General features: G+C 45.0%; 1 protein-coding gene across 23 annotated transcripts in view; it reads right to left on the bottom strand.

The window, feature by feature from the left end:
- Nucleotides 1-12,749: 12,749 nt before the first annotated feature.
- The window catches only part of STAU2 (staufen double-stranded RNA binding protein 2), a 223,520-nt gene continuing 212,854 nt past the window's right edge, over nt 12,750-23,415 (bottom strand). For 16 of the 23 annotated variants that reach the window (XM_074319223.1, XM_074319221.1, XM_074319237.1 and 13 more), the window contains 2 exons: nt 14,957-15,045; nt 13,297-13,835 (listed from right to left, as the gene is read on the bottom strand). In XM_074319223.1, coding sequence (XP_074175324.1) covers nt 13,742-13,835; nt 14,957-15,045 — 183 coding nt within the window. In that variant the 3' untranslated portion in view covers nt 13,297-13,741. Of the gene's footprint in view, nt 13,836-14,956; nt 15,046-23,415 lie in introns of all 23 variants that reach the window. The other 7 variants (XM_074319222.1, XM_074319230.1, XM_074319234.1 and 4 more) reach the window with 1 other exon arrangement.

Genomic DNA, 23,415 nt, shown 5'->3' with positions numbered 1-23,415 from the left:
TACCCAAGGAGGGCCTAATTTATGTGAAAGCATCTTGCATTGTGGAAGCAGCCAAGATGGAGTTGTCGTATCCTGGGTGGCCCTTGTCTACATCCCTGCACGGATTTACATCTGATACGGCCACGGATAGGATTTCCAGGGCTACCTCCTCCGGCAACCAGCTAGAAACTTACTTCCTCCAAAATGCACTTGATCTGTTTCTTTCCTCCACCAATTGGGCCACCATGGCTCACCTGCCCTCTGCAGGGGCCTCCTACTGAGGTCTCTGGCTGTGTTCCCTGCGGTCCTTCTCAATAGCCAGCTTGATTTTACGACATATAAATCTGATTGTGTCTCTCTCTTGCCCCAAGCCCCGCATGGCGTCACACTGCACCCAGAGTAAAATGTCCACTCTACAGGCACACCTCGGCGATATTGTGGCTTCGGTTCCAGACAACGGATCATTACAAAGCAAGTATCGCAATGCAGCAAGTCTCAGTCTTTTTGCTGGTGGAGGTTCAGTTTTCCATTTGTGAAAAAAAACAACACAACATGTGTGATATGTAATAAAGCAAAGGGCCATAGAACAAGGCTGGCTCTACTTGGTTGACAAGTCCCGCCACTGCCCACCTATCCTTACCTTGCTCCCTTCTCTTCCACACAGCTTTGACACCAGGCCTCTCTCAGCTCCTGAAAGAACCCAAACACTTCCCATCTAAGGCTTTTCATCCACCTAAATAGTCTCCGAATCGCCTCATCCTCCGGGAGTTAGCTTACACACGTCACCCCAGACCGCCTTTCCCCACCCCACCCCAAGTTACATTGTATGGCACCTCCTCTGTCATCTTGCCCCTTTCTAACGATTATCGCAGGTTGGAATTATTTTGTTTTCTTTTCATTTCTTGGTTTCTTTTTTTGTCCATCGATTCTCTAGAAGCTAAGTTCCTTTAGAAAAGTGACGGAGTCATTTTGCTCTCTGGGGTGTCCCCAGGACCAAACACACTTGGTCGGCGCTCTGTCAATAGTTACCACATCAAGGTGCGTTTAGTGGTACGATCAGCCAACTTTGACTTCTCTCTCTGGTCCACATGCATGACGTGACGTGCAAGGGTGGGAACGCCCATGCGCAGAGGGCGAGCTGGGGACAGAGTGAATGAGGGCCAGGGGCAGCTGCCAGTCATTCCTGCCAACCGTCGCCCATGTTGCTGGATCTTTCAACATTTCAAGAAATGCAGACAATCCAGAGCTTATGTGATGTTAAAATCTTGGCAACTAAACTAAACTAAAAAAACAAAAAACAAAACTGAAAAAACCCCGGCCCTCTGGGAGGCCAAACAAAACACAGAACACATCTGTGGGCTAGGTCTAGCCCGAGGGCTGTCAGTTTGCACCCTCTGCTGAAATCCAGATGGACGAAATCTATGGCTCTCAGATCTACCAGCCCAGGCACCCTATCAACAGGAGGAACGAGGGTAGATATGGCTAGGCTTATCAGTGCTTCCTAAGAAAAGATAATCCTTTGAACCATGAATTCGACCCTGGACTTCAAGGGCTGTAGGCCCAATGATGGTGCGAGCTTGGCCAGCCGGCCATTTACTAAACATTTCTTTCTACCTGGTATGTCCCAAGGACAGGGCAGCCCTTTGGGCAGACGCTGGAGATGAGAGGCTGAAGTAGTCCCCCAGGCGGCACCTTCCTCACTCTGTCCTCCCTGCCCAGCCCCCTTGAAGCTCTAGCGGTCACTTCTGCCCCCCTCACCACCACCTTCCTGGCTCCCTAGAATCCTGCTCTCCCCATGGATACCCCTCCTCCATGGATACCCCTGCCCTGTCAGAGGACACACTTGTCCTGCAGCCTCCCTGGCAGTGGCAGCACTAAAGACAGGGGAGTGCCGTGGTTTGGGTGGTGGCCAGTACTGGGTGTTTAGTTTTGTTACGCTCTATTTTGCCATGTTTGTTCCATCACGTATCTACCCATCCATCCCTCCCTCCACCCAACAGTACATTTTCTTTTCTGATGCATTTCAAAGTAAATTGCAGACATCAGTACACTTCCGTTGTTAATATTCAATGTTTGTTAACGTTTTGTATTTTGAGATAAAACTATCCCTTTAACGAAATGTGCAAGCTAAAGAATATAGTTTCGAGGTCTGACAAGTGCGTACACCAGAGCCACCCAAACCCTTATCGAGAGACATAACGATCACCCCGGAGAGTTCCCTGGGACCCCTTTCCCAGTGCAGCTCTCATCCTGCCCCTCAGAAGCAAGCACCGGTCTGATCGTTTTCACCATAGACAAGTTTGCCTATTCCAGAACTTCATAGAAACGAAGTCATGCAGCCTGGACGATTTTGGGCAAGGTTTCACTCAGTGTAATGCATTCAAGAGTCACCCAAAGGAAAAATTTGTATGACCTTTCTCTTATTGATGGACCTGTGGGCTGTTCACAGTTTGGGGCTATGACGCGTAAAGCTGCTGTGAGCATTTTTGTACATGACGTCGGTGTTCCTTTTGGGGTGGAAAGCCTGGGTCACAGAGCAGATGCCAGTGGCACTGGTTTGGATTGGGGTTTTCATTTACTCAAATGATACCAGCAGTCACCACTGAGTTTCTACCGTGGGCCAGATCTGGCTGGATATGTCCAGAAAATGGAAGACAGGCCTTGCCTTTAAAGAGCTCACAGTCCCGTGATGGGGACATGGGGCTCACCGTCTGCTGAAGAAAGAATGAATAAGGCAGCCCAGCGAAGCCACGTATCTGAGCAGGCAGGGGGCTGGGGCACTCAGGAGGCCTTCTCGCAGGAGGTGGGACTTGAGTTGCACCTGGAAAAGCAGGTGAGCAGGGAAGGGGTAGGCGAGGACATGTGACGGCAGACAGGAGGGTGTGAGGAAAACATGGAGGCAGGACAGGGCCGTCCTGTTCGGAGAAGACGAAATCAGGCTGCAGGAAGTTTGGGGCTCAGGTTATTGACTATCAGGCGATCCAGTTTCAGGTTTTGAGGGGTTCTCCTCCTTCCTCTCCTGGGGCTCAGTGAGCTGGATTATCATTAATTGTAGCCTCCAAACAATGCTCCAAAAATCCAGACACAACTGTGGCCTTTTACAGTTCCATGCAATTTCCAGTGGCAGAAAGCTGAGTATGTCATTTCCACACGGCTCCCGTGACATTGCAGTTCCGTTTTTCAGTGAGGCGAGGAAGCGTCCCAGGAGCTGCACAGAGTAGGGAATCCCTTGTCCTTAGGATCCAGTGGTCACTGTCATTGTTTCATAAATGCCCCCACTTGCGACTTTGGGTGCCCTGCTCTCTGAAGGCAGGGGAAGCAGGATGCCGGCCAAGGAAGTGGAAAGAGAACACCTTTGACGCTCGTGTTCTGTCCTCAGCAGCCTGGCCCATGAAACGACGTGCTCCAAATGGGGTAAGAGCGGCTCAGGAGCCTATGAAGACACTCTGATGGCCTTAGGCAGGAGAAAGAGCTGGTGATCAGCTCTCACTCATCTTACAACACGCTTGTGTGGCAAAGGTTCCAAATGGGTCTCTGTGTGAGACCACAGGCTGGGCCTCCTGGAGGAAAGGGCCCCTCTGACAAGCCACGGAGCGCCACAGTGGGAATAACCTAAGCTCTTGTGGGCCTTTGCACATGATTTCTTTTTCTTTGGTATTTGGAGACATAGCTTGTTGAAAGGATGCAAATAGTTTCCAGGGGTACAAGTCTCGGGTTTCATCAGGCTCAGGGGTGGGGAGAATGTTGCAGGGGAGTCCACAGCTACAGGGCAGCTCGCATGGAACTGCTGGAAATCACGCAGGAATCTTCGCAATTTCCTCTCCTCTGCTCCAATAGGATGAACCAATAGGCAGTGAAGAGACCACCATCCCCATGTGCTTTGATCTGGTTTTAGTCATGTCCCAGGAAATCTCTGTCCTGGGCAAACCGAGATGGCTGGTCACCCTGTACACAGCCGCGGTCCCATGGAGCACTTTTCTCTGGATGAAGTGTGGGTTTCTACAGTGCTGGTTAAACGAATTCTCAGAGGCATGTGCTGACAGCTCCCAAACCAAATCCAGAGCCAGCTCAGCACCCGACCAGGCTGGCGGAGGGGAGGGCAGCAAATGCTCCTTTCCAGTTGGCTATGAGCTGCACACAGGGGCCCTGCAGACAAACATGGCCGTTGTCCTGTAGGAGTCGGGGCCATGGGTGTCAGCTACGAAGACGGTTTCTGGATCAGCTTCCACAGTCTTTGATGAAGCAATAGGTCTTAGCTGGCAATCGATCTTTCATTTGGCAATTTCAGAGGGAGCAGATGATAGATGCACAGTGAGCGTGACTCTCTGAGCTGGGGGTTGGAGGTCAGGTCATTGTCATTCTTCAGAGGGCTTAGTTCTGGGGTGGGTTAGTAGAATTTGCTCCACACCCCACCCTTCTACCTACCGTGTTTCCTTGAAACTAAGACCGAGCCTGAAAATAAGCCCTAATGAGTGTTTTGGAGCAAAAATTAATATAAGACCCAGTCTTGTTTTCCAGGAAACCTGGTAGAAGAGGAGGATACAGCTCTGGAGGGGGTTTTGTTGCACTCTGCAGGGTCAACACGGAGGCGCCCCGGCTATGTAGTTTTTATTGTCTCATGTCTGTTCCTTTTCTCATGTCTGTTCCTCTTTAGTAGATTTGAAGGATCTGAGATTCTTGTCCTCCAGAAACCATTTCTGTCCTCCAAATAGGTGAGGGAAGCTCTTCCAAAGAGATCACAGCTGCCTTTGCTCTGAGGTTAGGGCTCTGCATGGCTGGTCGCATGAGCCACTGCCTTTCTGAGATGGCGTAGACGTTTGGGGCATTCCATTGTTCTATGGGTGTTGGGCCAAACTGCCTGACACAGATCTCTTAGTGTAAACACAGCCAGGTCAGACTCCCATCTCGGTCCCACCCTGAGCCCAGATACGGCAACAATGCACTGTTGACAATATCACCAATTGTCCCTCAAGGATGTATGACTGGGCTCACTGATGGCTCTCAGACAACCATGGGTATCTGTCCTCTACTATGCATGCTAGCCAAGACACACAATATGGTCTTTATTACGGACTACCCAGGGGGTCTGAATTACAAGGAAATAATTCAATCTAGCAGGCGAGGGTGAAATTGCCAACCAAAAGAACAATTTATGAGCTCATCCCAACCTGCATGCGAAATTAATTCCATACACGACAACTCACCACAGACCACCTGGTTTAATTTAATTTTTTCCTAGTAATAGGATCTTCCTGCTATCATTTATGCTCCAGACAAAAATGAAAACAATACCACCATCAGGCTGGAAATTAAAATTATTTAAACCTGAAATACAAAGACTTATTGCAACAGTGTGAGCTTTAAGCAAATTTTGTCTGTTAATAAATGAGTTCCTTTGAGTTGAAGAGTCTAAGTATGCTTGTTAACGACTGTTACAAGCCACTAAGAAATGAGGGATTTTGGCTGGTGTAGCTTAGCTGAACTAGAACTTTCTGGGGCACACTTGAGTCAAGCTCAAAGCCCTGGTCCACAGGCCACACTCTCCCAAGTGACGTGCATTGACTCTGGGTTCCCGTGAGACAAAAAGGAGCGTGGTTGAGGCTTTTGTCATCCTTTCCTGACCCGCCTTGCAGGGTCCAGATCCAAAACAAGTTCTGGCCTCTGTTCTGGAAGGGCTGAGAACTGAAGTTTTGATGACAAGTTAAGACAGATGAAGCTACAGTTAAGAGCTTAAGGTAATGCATCACGGTGTCTTGGAGTTCAAGCTTAATGTCATCCAGAGGGCTTGGCTGGAGGGGGCCGCCAGGCTGAGCAAGGCTCCCAGTGGACCGGGGGCCACAACTACACAGTTATTGACCAAGGGTCATATCATGTAACTGAAATTAGCCTTCAATGCAAGAAAGAAGGGGAAGTTAGCCATCTGGGGCCACCCAATCTTGGCATCTGCCCATCTCCCATGGAGACTGACAAGGAAAAATACTGAATGCTGTTCAGCCACCTGTGTGAAAACGGCCCAGCCCCAACGGGCTCTGCTCACTCACATGGAGAAAAGCCCCTCTCCTTCAGGTGGATTTTCCCAGCCCCTCTGTGCCTGGTCCCCATGCCTGGGACATGCACTACACCATAAGCATCTACAAGGACAGACAGGACAAAGGGAATGCCTACCCTGTTTTGCTACTTGGAAGGAATTGTAGGAAGAATTCTGTGCATCAGAGATGGAAGCTAGTGGGTAATTTAACATTTGCTTTTGCCAGTTTACTCCCGCAATTGGGTTCAAGTCTATGGAAAACATGAATAAAAACTGTCGTTATTCACTGCTCCATAACAAACCATCTCAAAACTGAATGACAGGAAACAGCCACTTTTGCATCATTTCTCATTATTCTGTGGGTTGGCTCAGCTGGGTGCTACCTCTGGTCCACATGGCAGCGGGGGCTTCGGTCATGTGAGGCTTTATTGGGCTGAGGTTTCCAAGTGGCTCATTCACATGGCGGTAGTTGATGCTGCCTGTTGCTTTGGAGCTCAGCTAAGGCTGTTGTGGCTGGGTTCCAAGAGTGAGAATCAGAAAAGGGAGTGACCCAGTAGGGAGGAAGCAGGAGGCCGGGCCCAGAGGCTTAACCCTGGAACAAGCACAATGTCACTTCCACCAGATTCCATTGATTTAGCAATTACAGGGCCAGCCCGGAGTCGAGGGGAAATTAATTCCACTTCTCAATGGAGAGAGGGACAATTCACAGCCATCTTTAACCCACCACTAAAACCTAATTACAGCCTTTCCATATAAGGCAAAATATTCCCGTCTGTGCCTACACATGCCCCATCCTCACAACCTCAGTCCCCTACACAGCCCTTTCCAAGGATGCCCACACCAGGCTGACTTCCAGTGGAGTTTAAACCAGTACCTTCTGCCTCACGGCTCTTCTCTTGGAGCAGAAGCCCTATCCTCAGAAGGCGAATAAAAGCAGCAGAGCTAAGACCACAAACCCACCAGGATAAGGGACAACTGACTGCCAAGGTGGGAAGGGGCTTCCAAGGAGGAACACCTTTGTGGGGGAACACCTACAGGCCAGGTACTCAATGCCCACCTGCAGGCTCCTCATCTTCCGAGGCAGCCAACACACGCCCCAGTCACAGGTCAATGGAGAGCAGGCCGATCTGAATGAGACACACGAGTTTTCGAGTTCCCTCAGCACCGCCTCCTTCTACTGTAGTGACAGCACTCAAGCAGCCACCATCTCCGGGCAGAGAGTGGGAAGAGTTCACTGCCAACAGCATCCTTTCTTCACTAAATACTGGGGTACGTATTGTCAGATTGTTCTCTCGCGAGTTGTACCAGGTTCCAGTCCCTACAGCTAGCGTCCTAGTAGGTCGAGTATCTAGAAGACAATGGACCCACACTGCTTGAGGAGCTGTCTAGTACCTCAGAGGGAGGGTCAAGCGGCCTTCCCTTGCAGCCTCCTCCTCCTCCTTCCTGAACAGGACTGTCAAAGCTCATCCATGGCCTCCTGCTGCCAGATCTTATGGGCTCTTTTCCTGTCTTTTCTTGCTCACTTCCTCACGGTGGCTACTGACACCCTTTGACCGTCCGTCCTCCGGCCATCTTTTTCTTACCACGTCTATTCCTTCTCAGACCCCTGCATGAGCTCCTCTTTCTCAGCCTGTGCCTTCAGTGCTGGCACTTCCCAAGGCTTTGGTGAAGAGGGTCTCTTGCTCCTTCCCCTGCATTCGGAGGATGTGGAAGGACCAGTGACCAACATGTTTCTGGAAAACTACTACCCATGTAGGAGATTCAAGGGGAGGCTCAAGTGTAAACATAAAATGTCTGACTGCTCATTTAAAGACTTCTCTGCAGGGAACACCTGAGTCGGTTCTGCTCACAAATGCCTTCTCCAGAACTTCCCTTGTCCTCATTTTTCTCCAAGGCCACTGGCTTCCTCACCCACTCTACTTTGGAATCCAAATTTCTGATTCTTTCTATTGTCTGCTTCCTCCTAGCCACTTAAATAACCAAGTCTCTTCCCTTATTTGGGCTCCCTTGAAAACTTACGAGTAAAGGTTGAAATAAAATTAGACCAACATCGCATCCATTTCTACCCACCTCAGTTGTAAGAATCAGACATTTCCTCACAGTGAAAATCCACTCAGGGTAACAAGAGCAGGGAAGTGGCCTTCAGTCTTCTGGTTCGTAAACATCAGTGAAAATGGATGACTCCTGTATGACTTAAATTTCTCATTATTTATGCTGAGGTAAACGAGGCTTTTAATAATGTACTAATTTTGGATCACTGGAGAGTTTTTTTCTTCTTGGTAGTTTTATGACTCATTCAGGATAGCTTTGTGGTTCATCAGACCCTTGAAACTTAAGACCGAAAGGATTAAACGAAACCAAACAAAACAGCACAGCCTGTGCAAACCTGAGAACAAGTTATGGTATTTGGAAGACTGCTGCTACTCAGTTATTTAAGCTTCGCTGTTTACGTTGATTTAACGAGTCTTTTCCCCTGGGAAGTAGTTGAGGCAGATACCTATTGGGTTGTCTTCTGAAATAGGGATTCTCTCTTTTATAGTGACTACTCTGTCTTATTGCAGAGGGGTAGAGTTGGGGCTGCCATATTTGTACATCGTGGGCCAGTGGTGAACACCTGGTCCACAGTGGGCCGATCAAGTGTTCCTTTCGATGACTTTAGGAATGAAATCAAAAGAAGAGTTAGTGTTTCTTCACGTGGCTGTGAACTTGGGTTCTACTGGTAGCCATGTTCTCTGATATGTGTAGTAGCAAAGCACGAGCTGGTGTGGAGAGAAACAAATGATTCACACATTCAGAGGGAGGAGGGGAATTGACAGAGGGAGAAAGAGAGCTTCCTGGTTTCCCCACAGCCTTAGGCTTCCTGGCTCCAGTTTAATTCTGCATTTCTGCCCTTGGGTTCTGTGAAACACCCTGTAGCTTTGTAACAAGTTTCCCATTGCTGGTTTGAATACGTTTTTTAGAACTCTTAACCAAAAGAATCCTAATTGATATGAGTGGTATTGTTCCTTGCAGGTATTTGATTTTTAAAACTTTTTGCATATTAGAGACAATATTTGAATACAAGTATACCACTAGTAATAGAGGTACTGTGTTTCCCCAAAAATAAGACCTAGCCAGATCATCAGCTCTAATGCATCTTTTGGAGCAAAAATTAATATAAGACTTGGTCTTATTTTACTACAACACCAGGTCATATAATATAATAAATAATATAATATAATATAATATAATATAATATAATATAATATAATATAATACTGGGTCTTATATTATATTAAAATAAGACCGGGTCTTGTATTAATTTTTGCTCCAAAAGATGCATTAGAGCTGATTGTCCAGCTAAGTCTTACTTTCGGGGAAACATGGTAAGGGTAATACTATAAATTTAGAGCTGCAATGCTCTTCGAGGCCATCATTTTATAGATGTGGAAACTAAGGCCCAGGAAGGCAAATCCCTTGACAAGTTCACATCTGTGTCTCTAGACTCTTTCCTTAATACCTATTAACTTCAATTAAAATATCTTATTTAATTTAACAACTTGTATACTTTAAAAAATAGACCACGTAATCCTGTATATTCTTATCCCTATTTTGTTTGTTTTTTTTTTGGATGAAAAGCTGAAAGTTGAAGATGTTAAAAGGCTTCAACAGGGCTACACATCAACAGGAGTAGAATCAGAAGTTTATTCCCAGACAGGTGGTTCCATCCAGCAGGCCACACTTCTCTGTCCATGAGTCCAGGTCACCGTTGATCCGGTTAGAATGGCAAATCCATCATGGCAAGGTTTTTAGAGTCATTCATCTACTCAACAAATATTTATTGTGTACTTACCATAAACTGAGTATCTCCCAGGCCAGGAGATACAATGAGGAAGAAATCCAGTCGATCAGCCTCATGAGTGGTGTGCTGAAAGCCTCACCTAGTATATGAATACTGGGGCTGGTGGTAGGGGTCGGTCAGTAGACATTTGGGGTTTGTGGAGGTGAGATAAGATATACTACTAGAATGAAAGCAGATGGTGGCTTTTTGATAGACTCATCAGAATATAGCACCGTGCCAAAGCATAGTAAGATGAGCATGAATCGTCACTGACTGAAAGGGACAAACAGATGAACAAAGAGATACAACACAGTGATTCTGAGCACAAAATGCTCCACTTTCTGCACCCATTTCCTTGTCTGTCTTTCCCACTAGCTAGAATGTGGGTTCTTTAGGGAGAAGTAGCTTCATTTGTTTATTTATTTTCTTCATTCCCAGCATACATCAGAGTGTGCTGGGGAATTCAGTCAAGGGAGCTTTTAGTTAAGAGGTTAGAACATAAGAGGAAGGTTTCCCCAACAAGGTAAGTTGTAAATGAGACTTGGCAAGGTGAGACGGAACTTGGGTGGTACTGTTAGAAACAGACAGCTGGGTCTGACCGAGTCTAAGGAAGTCCTTGCTTTGAACCAGATATTATCCGTCCTCATGAAGACATACATCTGTGATTGTGGAAATATAGGAATGTATCTGGGGGTGTGGATTGGAATGAAATCTGCTAGCCTAGGGAAGAGATATAAATGAAGAAATGGGAAGATGGGGGGCAGGATAGTGGGCTTCCATGGGTCTAGGGTCCTCGGAAGGGAGGGTTTTTTGGGTTCACCATGTTTTTGATTAAGAAACGCCACAGTCCCCCTGGGGTTAAAGGTACAGTCTAATCCACAGTAATGTGTGCCTATCTCTGTATCAGGCAAGCGATGGGATTTAAGTTTTAGTTCTTTAACAGGCTGATATGGCGCTTTGATAGATCATTCGTCCATTCATTCAATGTATCATTTACACATGTATCGGGTACCTATGTCATGGGGGCTGGAGAAGGGGGGAAGGCCAGGGGAAACTCAAAGACAAATTCACATATGATTTTGCCATCGGTGACTTCTTAGCTCTGTATGCAAAACAGTTAGGTTTTCTACCATTCTTGGCCATATCATAACAAGTGGCTTTGGAAATTCAAAGGTACAGAACACACTCTGGGCAAGTGCAGTGATAACTCGTCTGCAGTAGAATTTAAACATCAAACAATTGGTCTGGACCACATTTCCAAGGTCACTAGGAGTCCTGAAAACCTCTGTATAATAATGCAAGCTTTTCATTAATCTATTTTTAGTTTAAGGTACAGAAAATTGGTTGAAGCTGTCAAAAAACAAAACAAACAAACAAAAAACCCAACCCCCCACCCCCAAAACCCACTGCTGAGAATGTTTGCTTGGGAGAACTTGGACAACTCAGAGAGTTCACCCCAGGAAAGGGGAGGGATGTCCTTGTCACAGAGCTTGATCAATGCTGTCTCACCATCGATCTTTGGCAAGTTGTCCTGGAAAGGGACGGTCAGAGTTCCAAAGTGCAATATTCTATTTCCAATTAAAATGTAAAAACAAACCTTTTTCATAAAACACATTGGCCTCAGCACTGGGGATTGACTACAAAGCCCAGTGCGGGTTGAGAAAAGCTGAAAGCAGACACTGTAATTGATAAAGGAGATAAGTCAATCTGTGTCCTTTAAAGAATAATGAGTTCCATTTTTCATCAAAAAGATCTCCTTGTGCTGGAGAAACATTCTTTCAATAAATCTATTTAATGGTTTCCTCTCTAATGATATATAGCGTTGCAGCAGGTCCCAGTAAGGGACTGCAGACCACCCATCACCTCATTTGCATTGCTAATTCAACCCAAGGAAAACCCACGGCTTCCCAGGAAGGGCTGGTGTCCCGGGAACTAGCTGACAGCCTTCCTGGGCTCTTCAAGCCGGTAGATGGGATGGAATTTGGAATAAATGCCCTATCCCCAAACTTGAGATCCTTTGCCAGCTTACATGCCCCGGCCCCTACCACCGTTCTGGTGAGTTCAGGGATCCATCAGCTCTGAGGGTGACATCGCGTCACATAACTAAACAGTTCAATGCCTTGGACACTTGGGTTGTGAGAACTGGTTGGCTTTGTTTCTTCCCTGTGCTCATCCAAGCCCTGCCGGCCTTGGTGTTGTTTAGACTGTGGGAGATGGTCGATGTTTATTGCCTTTGGTGACTTTAATGAGCCTGCCTGAGTAGGCTGCCTACGGGCCCGATCCACACCCACCTGAGGCCGGGCCTGTCCCCTCCCCAGGGAATGAATTAGGGCCCTCTGCGCCCCTGTGTCAGGCAGCAGGACCTCCTGCTCAAGCTGGCTGACCTTTGTGAACCCCAACTTTACCAACATGCTGCTATTTCCACAAGGACCCGGCTTTATGTAACCAGAACTATTTCCTCCAAGGGCATCGGCCCTCCCCGTACCGGCGGACTTCCCCACATGGCAATCATTACAAACAAGCCTGGAGTGATTTCCTTATGTTGCTGTTTGTTTATTCTTCTGTCGCGTGTGAGTCAGCCAGCTCATGGTTTGTGGCGGTTTTGCTTGTGAAATCTTAATTCTATTCCTATTGTCATGTTGGGTCCGGCAGTGAGACCATCTAGCGTTTTCTCATTGCACAACGTTTGCAAATCAATAAGGAGAAAACCCGAACAATGAGATGACGTGGGCTGGTCAGGAACTCGGCTCCCAGTCACCGGGGAGGCAGCTCTGCAGTTTCGCAGATACGGCAGGTGGCAGGGACATCCTCTAATGTCACTGGTGCGAGGATGACGAGGCCAGGTGGTGGCCTCTGGGATGGGTTTCAGTGAGGTGACTCTTAAGAGATGAGAGCGAGGGAATGACAGGACAATAACAACACTTCACACAGCAACTGACCAAATTTTTACTGCATTTGCTACACACTGGATTCCGACATGCTGGTCCCCAGCGTGGCTGGCTACAAGCTGGCCGGGTTCTCCTTTCCCCGCCAGGGACATTATTTCGATCCTACTCACTGTCCCAAGTCCAGAGGCAGTTATTAAAAACACTCTCGATGCAAACAGTGAGGAGCCACAAGACACAAATGGCGGTGGGTGCGATTTCCACAGCGGAACGTGGAACCCAGAGAAATGGTTTGTGGAGGCAAGACGCTTCCTTGGTGGTTAAGAGTATTATGGAGCTCAAGGCCCATAAGGGATTTTTTTTTCTTTTTAAATTCCTGGAGTATATTGAAACTAGTTGTTCCTAACATTATTTCATAGTTTTAATTAAATGTCTGACCTGATTTAAACCATGTTCGTTTGCATACATCTTTGAGTAGTGCGCCTTATTCATATTGATATAGGATGAAGGTTACAAATACCTGCATAAAAAGAGAAACTGTGACTCTATATGAAGACAACAACCACATTCCACAGCACGTCATTGGTTAATTTTCGACTCGTCAAGCATTATTTCAAACGAGAGAGGAAGAGAGAGAATATAACTGAACACAAGCGCCACGCACAACAAAACAATCGGAACAGAACCAGACCCGATTTCTCTATTAATCAATGTAAAAATCGTTACCTCTGTTTCTAACACTTTTCATTAATTGTTATTTTAAGCTCCAGGAGCAGGATCAGATTTCTGCTGCCTCTGGGCAAATGAGTTATGATCTGATCTCAAGTTCCAAGGGAAATGTGCAAAGTTTGATTTTTTTCCCCAGTTGAGTAAACAGTACTATGTATATTATCTCTTGTGTTAGAATAGTGTTGTCTTCACATAAGACTCAAATAATGGTATTAGTCATTCATTTCCGTGGACACAGACACCCTCATGCGTGCTGACAGGTTTATAAGGAAGCGGTGGCAGCCGTGGTTCTGGGAGCTGCTAGATGACGGACTTTGATTTCTTGCACTCCTGAGGGATGGAGCCCGGGTGTGTCTGGTTATTGTCCGCTTTCTCTCCCAGATGCTGGCCTTGTCTGGAAGATTAATACATTAACAAGAGCTGAAGGTCCAGGCTTGCACGTCTTCAGACATGTTTATTAGCAGATGGCACACAGGATTCAAAGGTCACCACCAAAGTGACGTTTTAAAGTGAAACAACAATATTTATGTTCAGATGGTCTACTGATGAGATCATGTGGAAATGTTTTTGATTAAATTAGCTTATAAATGGTTGCCAATCTATAGACAACTTAAAAATGCCATGTCTGTTTACCAAATGTTTTCTTCTCACGCTCTCACCTTTTAAATATTAATGACCAAATGCTGCTTTGGCAGGGGGGTGCTTCTTTAACAGTAGGATCGGCGTATCTGGATTTCACGCCCTGGGTTATCTATTTTTTTTCATTTTAAAAATGTTATCTCTTGTGTGTTCTGAAACCTCACCTACTATTATTACTGCTCTGAAAGAGTTTGGATTCCACTAGGTAAATACAATTGCTTTCAATTTCTGCAATACAAATTGGGTCTCTGGAGAGACCTAAAATTCAGTCTCAGATAAGACCTTATGTTCAATATCATTAAAAAAGCTCAGAGCTAAATCTCAGAAACACTTATTATAGCTGCATTTTTGCCCTTGCAGCCCTTGGGAGCCACACTTTTGTGGCAACGTGTGCTTGTGTTTCGTATAACAATGTGAAAAATGAAATGCAGCTAAGGGGAGGGGAGGCCTCTCTCAACTTCTTTCTCTTTTCTCTTTGTTGGGCCCACAACTTAGCAGGAATTGTGAGGGAAAATTTTTACCTCAGAAAATGGGTTAGCCAGAAAACGCTCAACCGTGTGAAGTGAACAACTTTTTGTTTGTTTTGCAAGTCTCTACAGTCAACACAACTCACAAAACTATTTCCAACAAAGGGATTAAAATGCAGAAATAATCATCAGTTCGTAGATTAAAACTCTCACAGGCATATTGTAGGAAATGCATATGACCACATATACTGTTTCTCACTTGTTTATATTTAATTGTATTATGGATAATTTTGTAAGATATAGATACTATTGTCTTGACTTTTTTTTTTTACCTTATTATTACCTGTATCTTATTTTTCATACAGTGACAAAATTATAAATGTAAGAATGCGACAGAAGATTTACTCACTTTTCAAGAGAACCTTTTTCAATATTCATTGTCCCTTCCATTGGATCCAGTCCTTGCTCAGAAAATTGTTTCAAGGCACTTAAAGCTGCCTAAAAGTGAAAACAAACACAAACTAACAAGGAGATCCAGTCACTGGACTTTAATGTAATAAACACGTAACTGTAAAAAAAAGCTGAGATATACAGTAAAGACTATCAAACTCATTAGTCTACATAAACGCTCTTTTGCATCACTTAGCAAAATTACATTTGGAAGGCTGGATTTTCACGGACCAATGTGTACTTGGTGAGAGCTTTACTGCTGGTCTGTGACGGGGGAGAGAGCAATCTCCACAAGTCTCCTGCCTTATCCCTTCTCCATAATTTTGTCAAAAATTACAATGTTTTACCTGCAAATGTAGAAATGCCTCGTATAAACATACTTTGACAATGACTTTGCCTGATTTCTCCTCACATTACTAAAACTACACATTCTCTTCCTTCCCAGGTGAGAATATCAGACTTTCCCAAGTTGGGTACTCTTCTCAAAAATTAGCATAAAGGTATTGTTCCGTTTTAGAGACAGTGGGCCCCCACCAAGTCACCGAACGTGAGCAGAGAAATGGACTGAAGACCCTGTACATACTGAGGGGATGGTATCCTCAGAGGAGAGAGGAAATCCCCCCTCCTCGGGGCCCTAGGGAGGCGGGCTTGGCCATGGCAGAGCCTCCCAATGTGTTGCTATGCCTGTGACGCGCGTGGGATGCTGAAGGCTGTTGACAGGCTGGTGGAGCCACGCTGGATAGCTGGGAGGCACCAAAAATGCGATGCTGATAAGATCTACATAACTTGTTGACACTCTTGTGCATGTTCCAAACTGTTATTTCTTTGACTAAGAATTTGGTTCTTCTTCCCCTCCCCCGCACCCCACTACTTTTAAGCTCCATCAGAAGGGCTTTGTTGAGTCTGAGAGAGGTGTGAGCAGCCAGGGTTGTTTGAGTCCTGGAGAGCCCGCTGGGTCACACTTTGGTCATCTGTATCTTTTCAACTGCCTTTGAAAACGAGTTAACTCTTGCAATTGCCCAGGCTTTTATCTGCCAAGGGTCTCTTTTGGGTAGCTAAGTGCATGATCCTTTTTACATTTCTTTTTTCGTAATAGACTTTTTTTTTTTAGTTTTGAAGTTAATAGACTTATTTTTTGAGAGCAGTTGTAGGTTTTCAGAAAAATGGGGCAGGTAGTACCGAGTTCCCATATACCCTCTCTCCCACCCAACACAATGTCCCCCTGTTACTAACATTCTGCATTAGCAGGATACAACTGGTGAGCCAGTATTGATTCATCATCATTAACTGAAGTCCATAATTTACATTGGCGTTCATTCTTCGTGCTGTACATTCTATGGGTTTTGACAAATGCATAATGTTATGTGTTCATGACTATGTCACACACAACAGCTTCACTGGGCTCCGCTGTTTGTCCCTCCTCCTTAGTCCCCAAATCCCTGGCAACCACTAATTTTTTAACAACCTCTACAGTTGCCTTTTCCAGAATGTCAAATAGTTGGAATCATGCAGTATGTAACCTTTTCAGATTGGCTTCTGTCACTTAGTAATGTGCATTTAAGGTTTTTCCACGTCTTTTCATGTCTTGATACCTCATCTCTTTTTAATCGCTGAATAATATTCCATTGTACGGATGTACCAGCGTTTATTAATTCATTCACCTATTCAGGGATATCTGCTTCCAAGTTTTGGTGATTATGAATAAAGCTGGGATAAATATCTGTGTGTAGATTTTTGTGTAATTGTAATATAATTGTAATGTTTTTTCTCCCTTCTCTCTTGGTCTTTCTACAGAAGGTGCCAAAAAAATACATACATATTTTAAGAAAGGAAAAAAACTATTAAAATTGTAATACTCAATACTGATAACAAAAGATGACTACAAGTCACGTATGACTTCTACAATTACAAGAGGTGCTCAAAGTGGTTCCCATCAGTGTCCAGACACTTTTGATTACGGCGAATTACTGCTTGAGCAACACTGACCAAGTGTCCACTTGTATACATTTGTTTGGTGCCCCTGGTATTTTGAAATCACAAATCCTATATTCAACCAAAAGTCACAATATGCTCTTTTCTCTTCCTTTAGACTACTCTGCCTTTCAGGTCTTTTACATTGGTCTCCCTAGCTCAGATATGCCAATCTAAATGCCCACCCAGGTCTGCAGCCCTGGCCTGGGCACGCTGGGCAGGGAGGGGGCATCCTCGCTCTCTGTTACCTCTTTGGACCTGGAGTCCTCAGGGACGTTGGTGCCCCACCCCACTACGCCTGCTCTTGGCCCACACTCATACTAGACAGCAGCTGGCACGGGTGGCAGCGGCAGGTAAGCACTCACCTCAATAAACCACACGGGTAGGAGCAGTGTGGTTTTCTCCCTGGGGTGCTGTTATTGGCTGAATTGAGTCCTCCCCAAAACCCACATGTTGAAGTCCTAACCGCCAGGGCCTCAGCATGTGGCCTTATTTGGAAATAGGGTCATTGCAGATGTAATGAATTAAGATGAAGTCATACTAGGAGAGGGGGGGCCCTGATCCAATATGACAGATGTCCCTATAAAAAGGGGAAATTTTGACCCAGACACAGGGAGAACCCTGTGTGAAGATGAAGGCAGAGATGGGTGTGATGCAACAGAAGCCAAGGAACGCTGAAGACCGCCAGCAAAAGCTGGAGAGCGGCATGGAACAGATTTCTCCCTCTCAGATGGAACCAACCCTGCCGACACCTTGATCTTGGACTTCTGGCTCCAGAACTGAGACAATAAATTTCTCTTGATCAAGTCACTCATTTTGTGGTACTTTGTTACGGCAACTCTAAGAAATGAATATAAGTTTATCATAATTCCTCTTTAAGGTTATTAGGACCTCTCTTTCCTCTGTTGTTTCCTTTTATTACCTTTTTACTATAAAAATAGTTTTTCATTACAGAATAATCATAATCTGTAGGCAACCAATGAAAGTGTAAATATTCACAACCCCACTCTCCATTTCCAACTTGGTATCTGCCTTTCCAAATATCCCCTCTCCATCTGGACATGCTATAACCCGGATTGTGCCTTAACACTGTTGTATACCCCGCCCTTTCATTGAACACGAGCAGTTTTCAGAGCAACAGAAACATTTCATTAGCACCATTTCGCACGGCTGTACCCTCTCCCATTGACTTCACGTACCCTTCTATATTTAGCCAGTCGCTGCTGTTGGACCTTCAGGCCACTCCCAGTTTTTAAGCTGTTATTCACACGGCACCAACTTTCCTAATAGTTAAATCTCTATGTACCATCTCAATAATTTCCTTGGGATAAACTCCTAGAAATTGAATTTCTGGGCCAAAGAACATGCACATTTTTAAAGACTTGAACGTGAGTTTTCTCTCTGTGCCCTCAGAGAGGTCGTGCCCACACCAGCAGTGTAAGGAGTGTCCGTTTGTCTAGGCGCCTTGGGAATTACCTCTCTGAATCACTCTGTGGATCATTTGAGCAATCCAGTGCTGTCTTTTATGGCCCCGCCTTATTTTTAATTTGTGCACCCTGATCATTTACCTTTATCACTAGACTTGCCTTTGAGTGAAGTTTGTTTCTTTCACAAATTAAATGTATCCTCCAAAGACCCAGATTAGAACAATTCTCCTCCCTCCAAAAAAGAAATTTGCAGAGACTGGACTCTCATTTAGATTCAATTCAGTGACCTCTGAGGTCCTTAAAAGCCCTGAAATGCTGAGGTGGCTGGGCAGCCTTCCCAGGTGACAGGAGTGGACATTCCTTGTGGCCTTGTTACATGAAACTGAGCTCTGGAGTCCCACCTCATACACACGCGTGTGGAGCTAAGAGCCAGGCCCACTCACTGCTGAGCTCTGACAGCCACCCCACACCTGACCTTTCTAGATAGCACAACTTCCCGAGTGGGCTAATGGACTTAGAGTTCTTGCATATTCAAAAATTGTTCTGATCCACTAACATGTGAATTACTGTCAGGAATGCTGATTTTTATCAATCTCTTCCCAAATGGACTCTTACAGAAGGCTATTCAGAGCCTGGAAATTTACATTTGCAGTGTGGGATTGCAGAACGAGACTCTTGAGAGCTCCAGAGCTTTGCAGTCCTGTTTTATTCCCTAAAAGGCTAAAACAACAACTGGAACCAAATTAAAAAACAAAAACAAAAGAACTTTAAAAGCTCATTTATAGGCTAATTGTAGCCCGTGGTCACTGGTTGCTTTTTGGAATACTTGGTTCCCAGGGTCGTCTGAATACCAGGAACTAAATGTCTTGCCTCACTGAGTCAGGACCTGGTGACACCTGCTTTCTTCCATCCGAAAAGAGAAGCACATACGAGATAAAGGCTAGGTCTCAGGTAGCAGGTTCAATGTTTCAGATCTTGCAAAACCTCCTGAATGATTTTATCAACATGTCAGGCAGGTCCTGGTGTGCTGTCAAAATGCCTGTCATCACTCAAAGAATGTCCTTCAGGCTGGAATGGCGGTGTGCTCTTTCACTCGATGCCACGAACAGATTTTCAGAATTCTTGCCTGGCTGCGTCCCTCTGCAGGTATGCTTCAAGGGTTCCAAATCACATTCCCTTATCTATTTGATGAGATAATTCAACCCACATCTTATTGATAACCCCGACTACAATCGCTTATAAATATGAGAGGACTCCTTGCTAATTTATAGAAGGCAATGAAGATGATTTATCTTCTCTGTAAACAGTGAGAGCTACCATTTGATGAGCGTCACTCAGCCAGTCGTGAGACCGAGCGCCTCACGTGTGTGATACGCAGATGTTAACCACAGCTGGCCAGGTAGGTCCGCCTACCCATCAGGAATTCAGTCATCTCCTGCAGGTCATACAGCCAGCAAGTGGCAGAGTAGAGATCTGAACCCAGCCCACATTCCTGACCGCAGCTCTTTATTTCTCCATCCTGAAACACTACTCACCTTCAGGCTGCCCAGTGTCAGCGTACGTCCTTTCAATATCATTATGGCGAAATCACACTTCCAGACTCATTCTATTAGCTCTCTTCCACAACAATTACTGGACGTAAGCTCATACAATGATCTCCGTTTTCCAGAAAGGGACTGATTATTTCGCAGGGTCACACTCTCAGGTTCCAGTCTCCAGCCTTCTTGCAGACCCTGGGCTGACTTCTGAGGCTTCATTCAGCACTTCTGTGACACTTGTGGTTTGGGTTTGGGCTAACACGAAAATGTTACCGAAATTATTTTGTCACTTAGAAATTACCCAGTGACTTGATTCCCCATTTCTTAAGCTTCTGACGGTACTGAGTGTCACTGCCCTGACTCGCTTTCCCCTCTCGATTGTTCTTTGGAGTTTTTCTTCTCTCACCACCCTGTGGTTGCTGACAGGAGGGAGACACAAGCTTCAGGGTTTGTGGGATGTGGAGCATCCTAGTGAGGTGCTGGGTGTTCAAAGGTGAGAGGGACAGAGAAAGCAGATGAAGAGTTTGGCTGTGAATCATAGGGAATAGAGTCAATAATATTGTAATAACGATGTATGGTGTCAGGTGGGTACTAGATTTATCGGGGTGATCACTTCATAAGTTATATAAATGTCTAATCACTACGTTGTACACCTGAAACCAATATAGTACTGTATGTCAACTGTCATTGAAAAAAATAAAAAATAAACAAGTTCAGCTGTGATTTACGGAGAGCGAAAAGCCCAGCAGCGCTGAGAGGGGCTGCCAACCAGCTGCCTTCTCTTACAGGTAGGTAGGTACTAACACAACTTCCTCCCCGACTTGTGACAGCCCCAGCTAAGGAACTGGGGGCTCTCCTCCCACCCTCACCTCCAATTCATCATTCACTACTGTCCCAGAAAGGACACATGGCAGATCACACAACCCCATGGAATGAGATGCCTTTGCTTCCCTTCCTACAGCAAAATGCCCACAACAGGATTAGGCAGCAGTGCCTGAAATAGCCACGTTCCATTCAGCAAGACCCAGTTCTCAACCATGTCAAAGAACACCGTGTAAGGGGGTGGCTTTGCTAACAAACACTAAAATGTAAGTCCACAAAAGTGTTTTACTCTGTACCGCCCAATCTGTCCAGCAGATGGTAAAACCAACAAAATCTCTATGATTAAACTACACGAACTGAATAAATTGTTACTCACTGGAAGCCAGTTGCTTAAAAAACAACAACAACAACAACATATTATAAATATGCTACATAATACTAACTAAGGATGCTTTGTAAGGGGAAAATCAAATAACCTTCATATGTGAAGTCTGATGAAGGAGCAAGTTCTCCACTGTCTATTACTGGAGGGGAAACAGCTAACATGATACCGCCCGTAGCTCCCTTTTCAGCAGGGACAATCTGCTGTGTGATCAACGTAAACTAATCTTGGGGAGTCGTGGGAAAGAGGTAAATCTGGGTTCCTTAATGAGGAACATCCTGAGTGATGCTTCAGCCCAAGTTGTGTAACTTCCCACACACTGTGCATTCGAGAATTTCAAAGATACACTAACATGAGCACCCAGAACTCTCCATACAGCTCTGGCCATAAACAAATAGACAACGAAATGATTTCATTTCCAAGGGCAGAAAATGTTTTCCTACCAAATCAAAACAAACTCACTCAGCATCCACTTGTATGTTACCACAGCCTACCAGCTGGAATCTCAAACTTTAGCTCCGTGACAATTGGCCTGTTCTACAATTTGCCTGTTCTGGGATTTTAAAATAAAAGGTATATCCAAGGCAGGACATGTAGCTTCGTTTGAAAGGAGAAAAATTAAAGTATTTTAAAGGTGTGAATATTTCCTTTTCTTCTTCCTGTGTTTTCAGCTCAACACTTGTATCTGTGTGTGTGTGTGTGTGTGTGTGTGTGTGTGTGTGTGTCCTTTAGAAGACAGCATCTGCATAGATACATGGAAATATTTTTGTCCCTCAAAAGATTTTACAACTGTTTTGTGAGTAAAGCCCCACAGGTTCTCGAACAGATGTCGCTACCATTTCATGTGTCGCTTGTTTTGTGTGTAGTTATAGCAATGCCAGAAACATGATGCCAATGAGATCCTTTCCATGCCTCTTTGTTGGTCTTGGTTCACACGTGTCCGTGTGTGTGTGTGTGTGTGTGTGTGTATGTCCCCACAGAATAGCAGAATGGACGTGAGTCTTTCCAGCCATTTCTGTGATTTCTGTCTTTCCTCTTGTCAATTAGCAATTAGCAAATTGTGCTGAAACCAGAGCCTGGCCTTCCTACGTCCTTTTTCAGGAATTGAATAGTTTGTAATGACAGGGTAGCTGTATTAAGTCCCTCTTTGAGAGACAACATGGTCTTCATTAGCTAAATCTGCATTTAAACTCATCTTCTTATGACACACAATTTTTAACATGATACCCAGTGGATCCTTTTATTTCCCTTTTTTCCATTTCACACTTTTCCCAAACGATTTCATAGCCTGAATCCCAGAAACAGACAGGCTGTTCCCATTCAAGTCAGTGGTAACCACACATGTCTGAGTGTGGTCTTCATTCTTAAGTGCTCAGGGTTTGTTTTGTTTTGCCTGAAGTGCTTGTTCCCGAGGAATAGTTCCTGGGAGCAGATCTAACTGTTAGATTCGTTTCAGTTCACACCCGTGGTCGTATATGCAGCTCATTGAATCACTCTCCTTTATTGAGAAAGTGGTAAGTTTCGAACTGCAGACTCTCCTACCTTCTCATCCCAACAATCATTGAGACTCGATTCGATATTAAATTATTCAAATGACTGGAAAACCAGAAGGTTCTTCAGGGAGCCGAAAGGCTTATTGCCCAAAGGATGTGGATTTTAATGTTTCTAAGGTATCATTTTCTTCCTTTGAAAGGTCTGTAACAAAATGCCAAGTCTCTATACAGAATAAGAGAAACCCAAAAGAGAGAATTATATTTCTAAGTTTTATCACATTACAGTAGGAGCTTCAGCCTGTTACATTTGAGATGAATCAATGATAGATAGGACTTTAAAAATAAAATGAAAAGAGGATTATAATAAGCTTTAATGAAACCATTTGCTGCCAGCTTTCTAATAATTTCACTATAGCCTGCACTTTCCATTTATGCTTACATAATCCTGTTGGTTCAGGTAATTTCCATAAAATTGGTGCTTTCTGAAACGGCTTACTGTTGGAACAAAGGGATGTCAGCCTGCTATGGTGCTGGCTACTCACTGTGAAAAAAAAAAGGGGGGTGGTGGCCGGAAGACACGCGGGTTTTATGCAGTCTCCTAAAGCAAAGAACAGGAATTTTGACTCCAGAATGTGGGGAATTAGTACAAAATTGGACACGTAACCTACAGACTGAGCCATCACCTTTATTTCTGCGGTCAGGCTCTTCTGTTGGGTAATCCATGTAGCTGGCAGCCTTGACAATAATACAGAGCTGAATTTAAAGCAGGATTAACTGTGCTAAGG

The sequence above is a fragment of the Rhinolophus sinicus genome, linkage group LG14, assembly GCF_036562045.2.
Source record: "Rhinolophus sinicus isolate RSC01 linkage group LG14, ASM3656204v1, whole genome shotgun sequence".
NCBI lineage: Eukaryota > Metazoa > Chordata > Mammalia > Chiroptera > Rhinolophidae > Rhinolophus > Rhinolophus sinicus.
The sequence above is the reverse complement of the archived record's forward strand: the minus strand, read 5'-3'. Positions and strand labels throughout refer to the sequence as shown.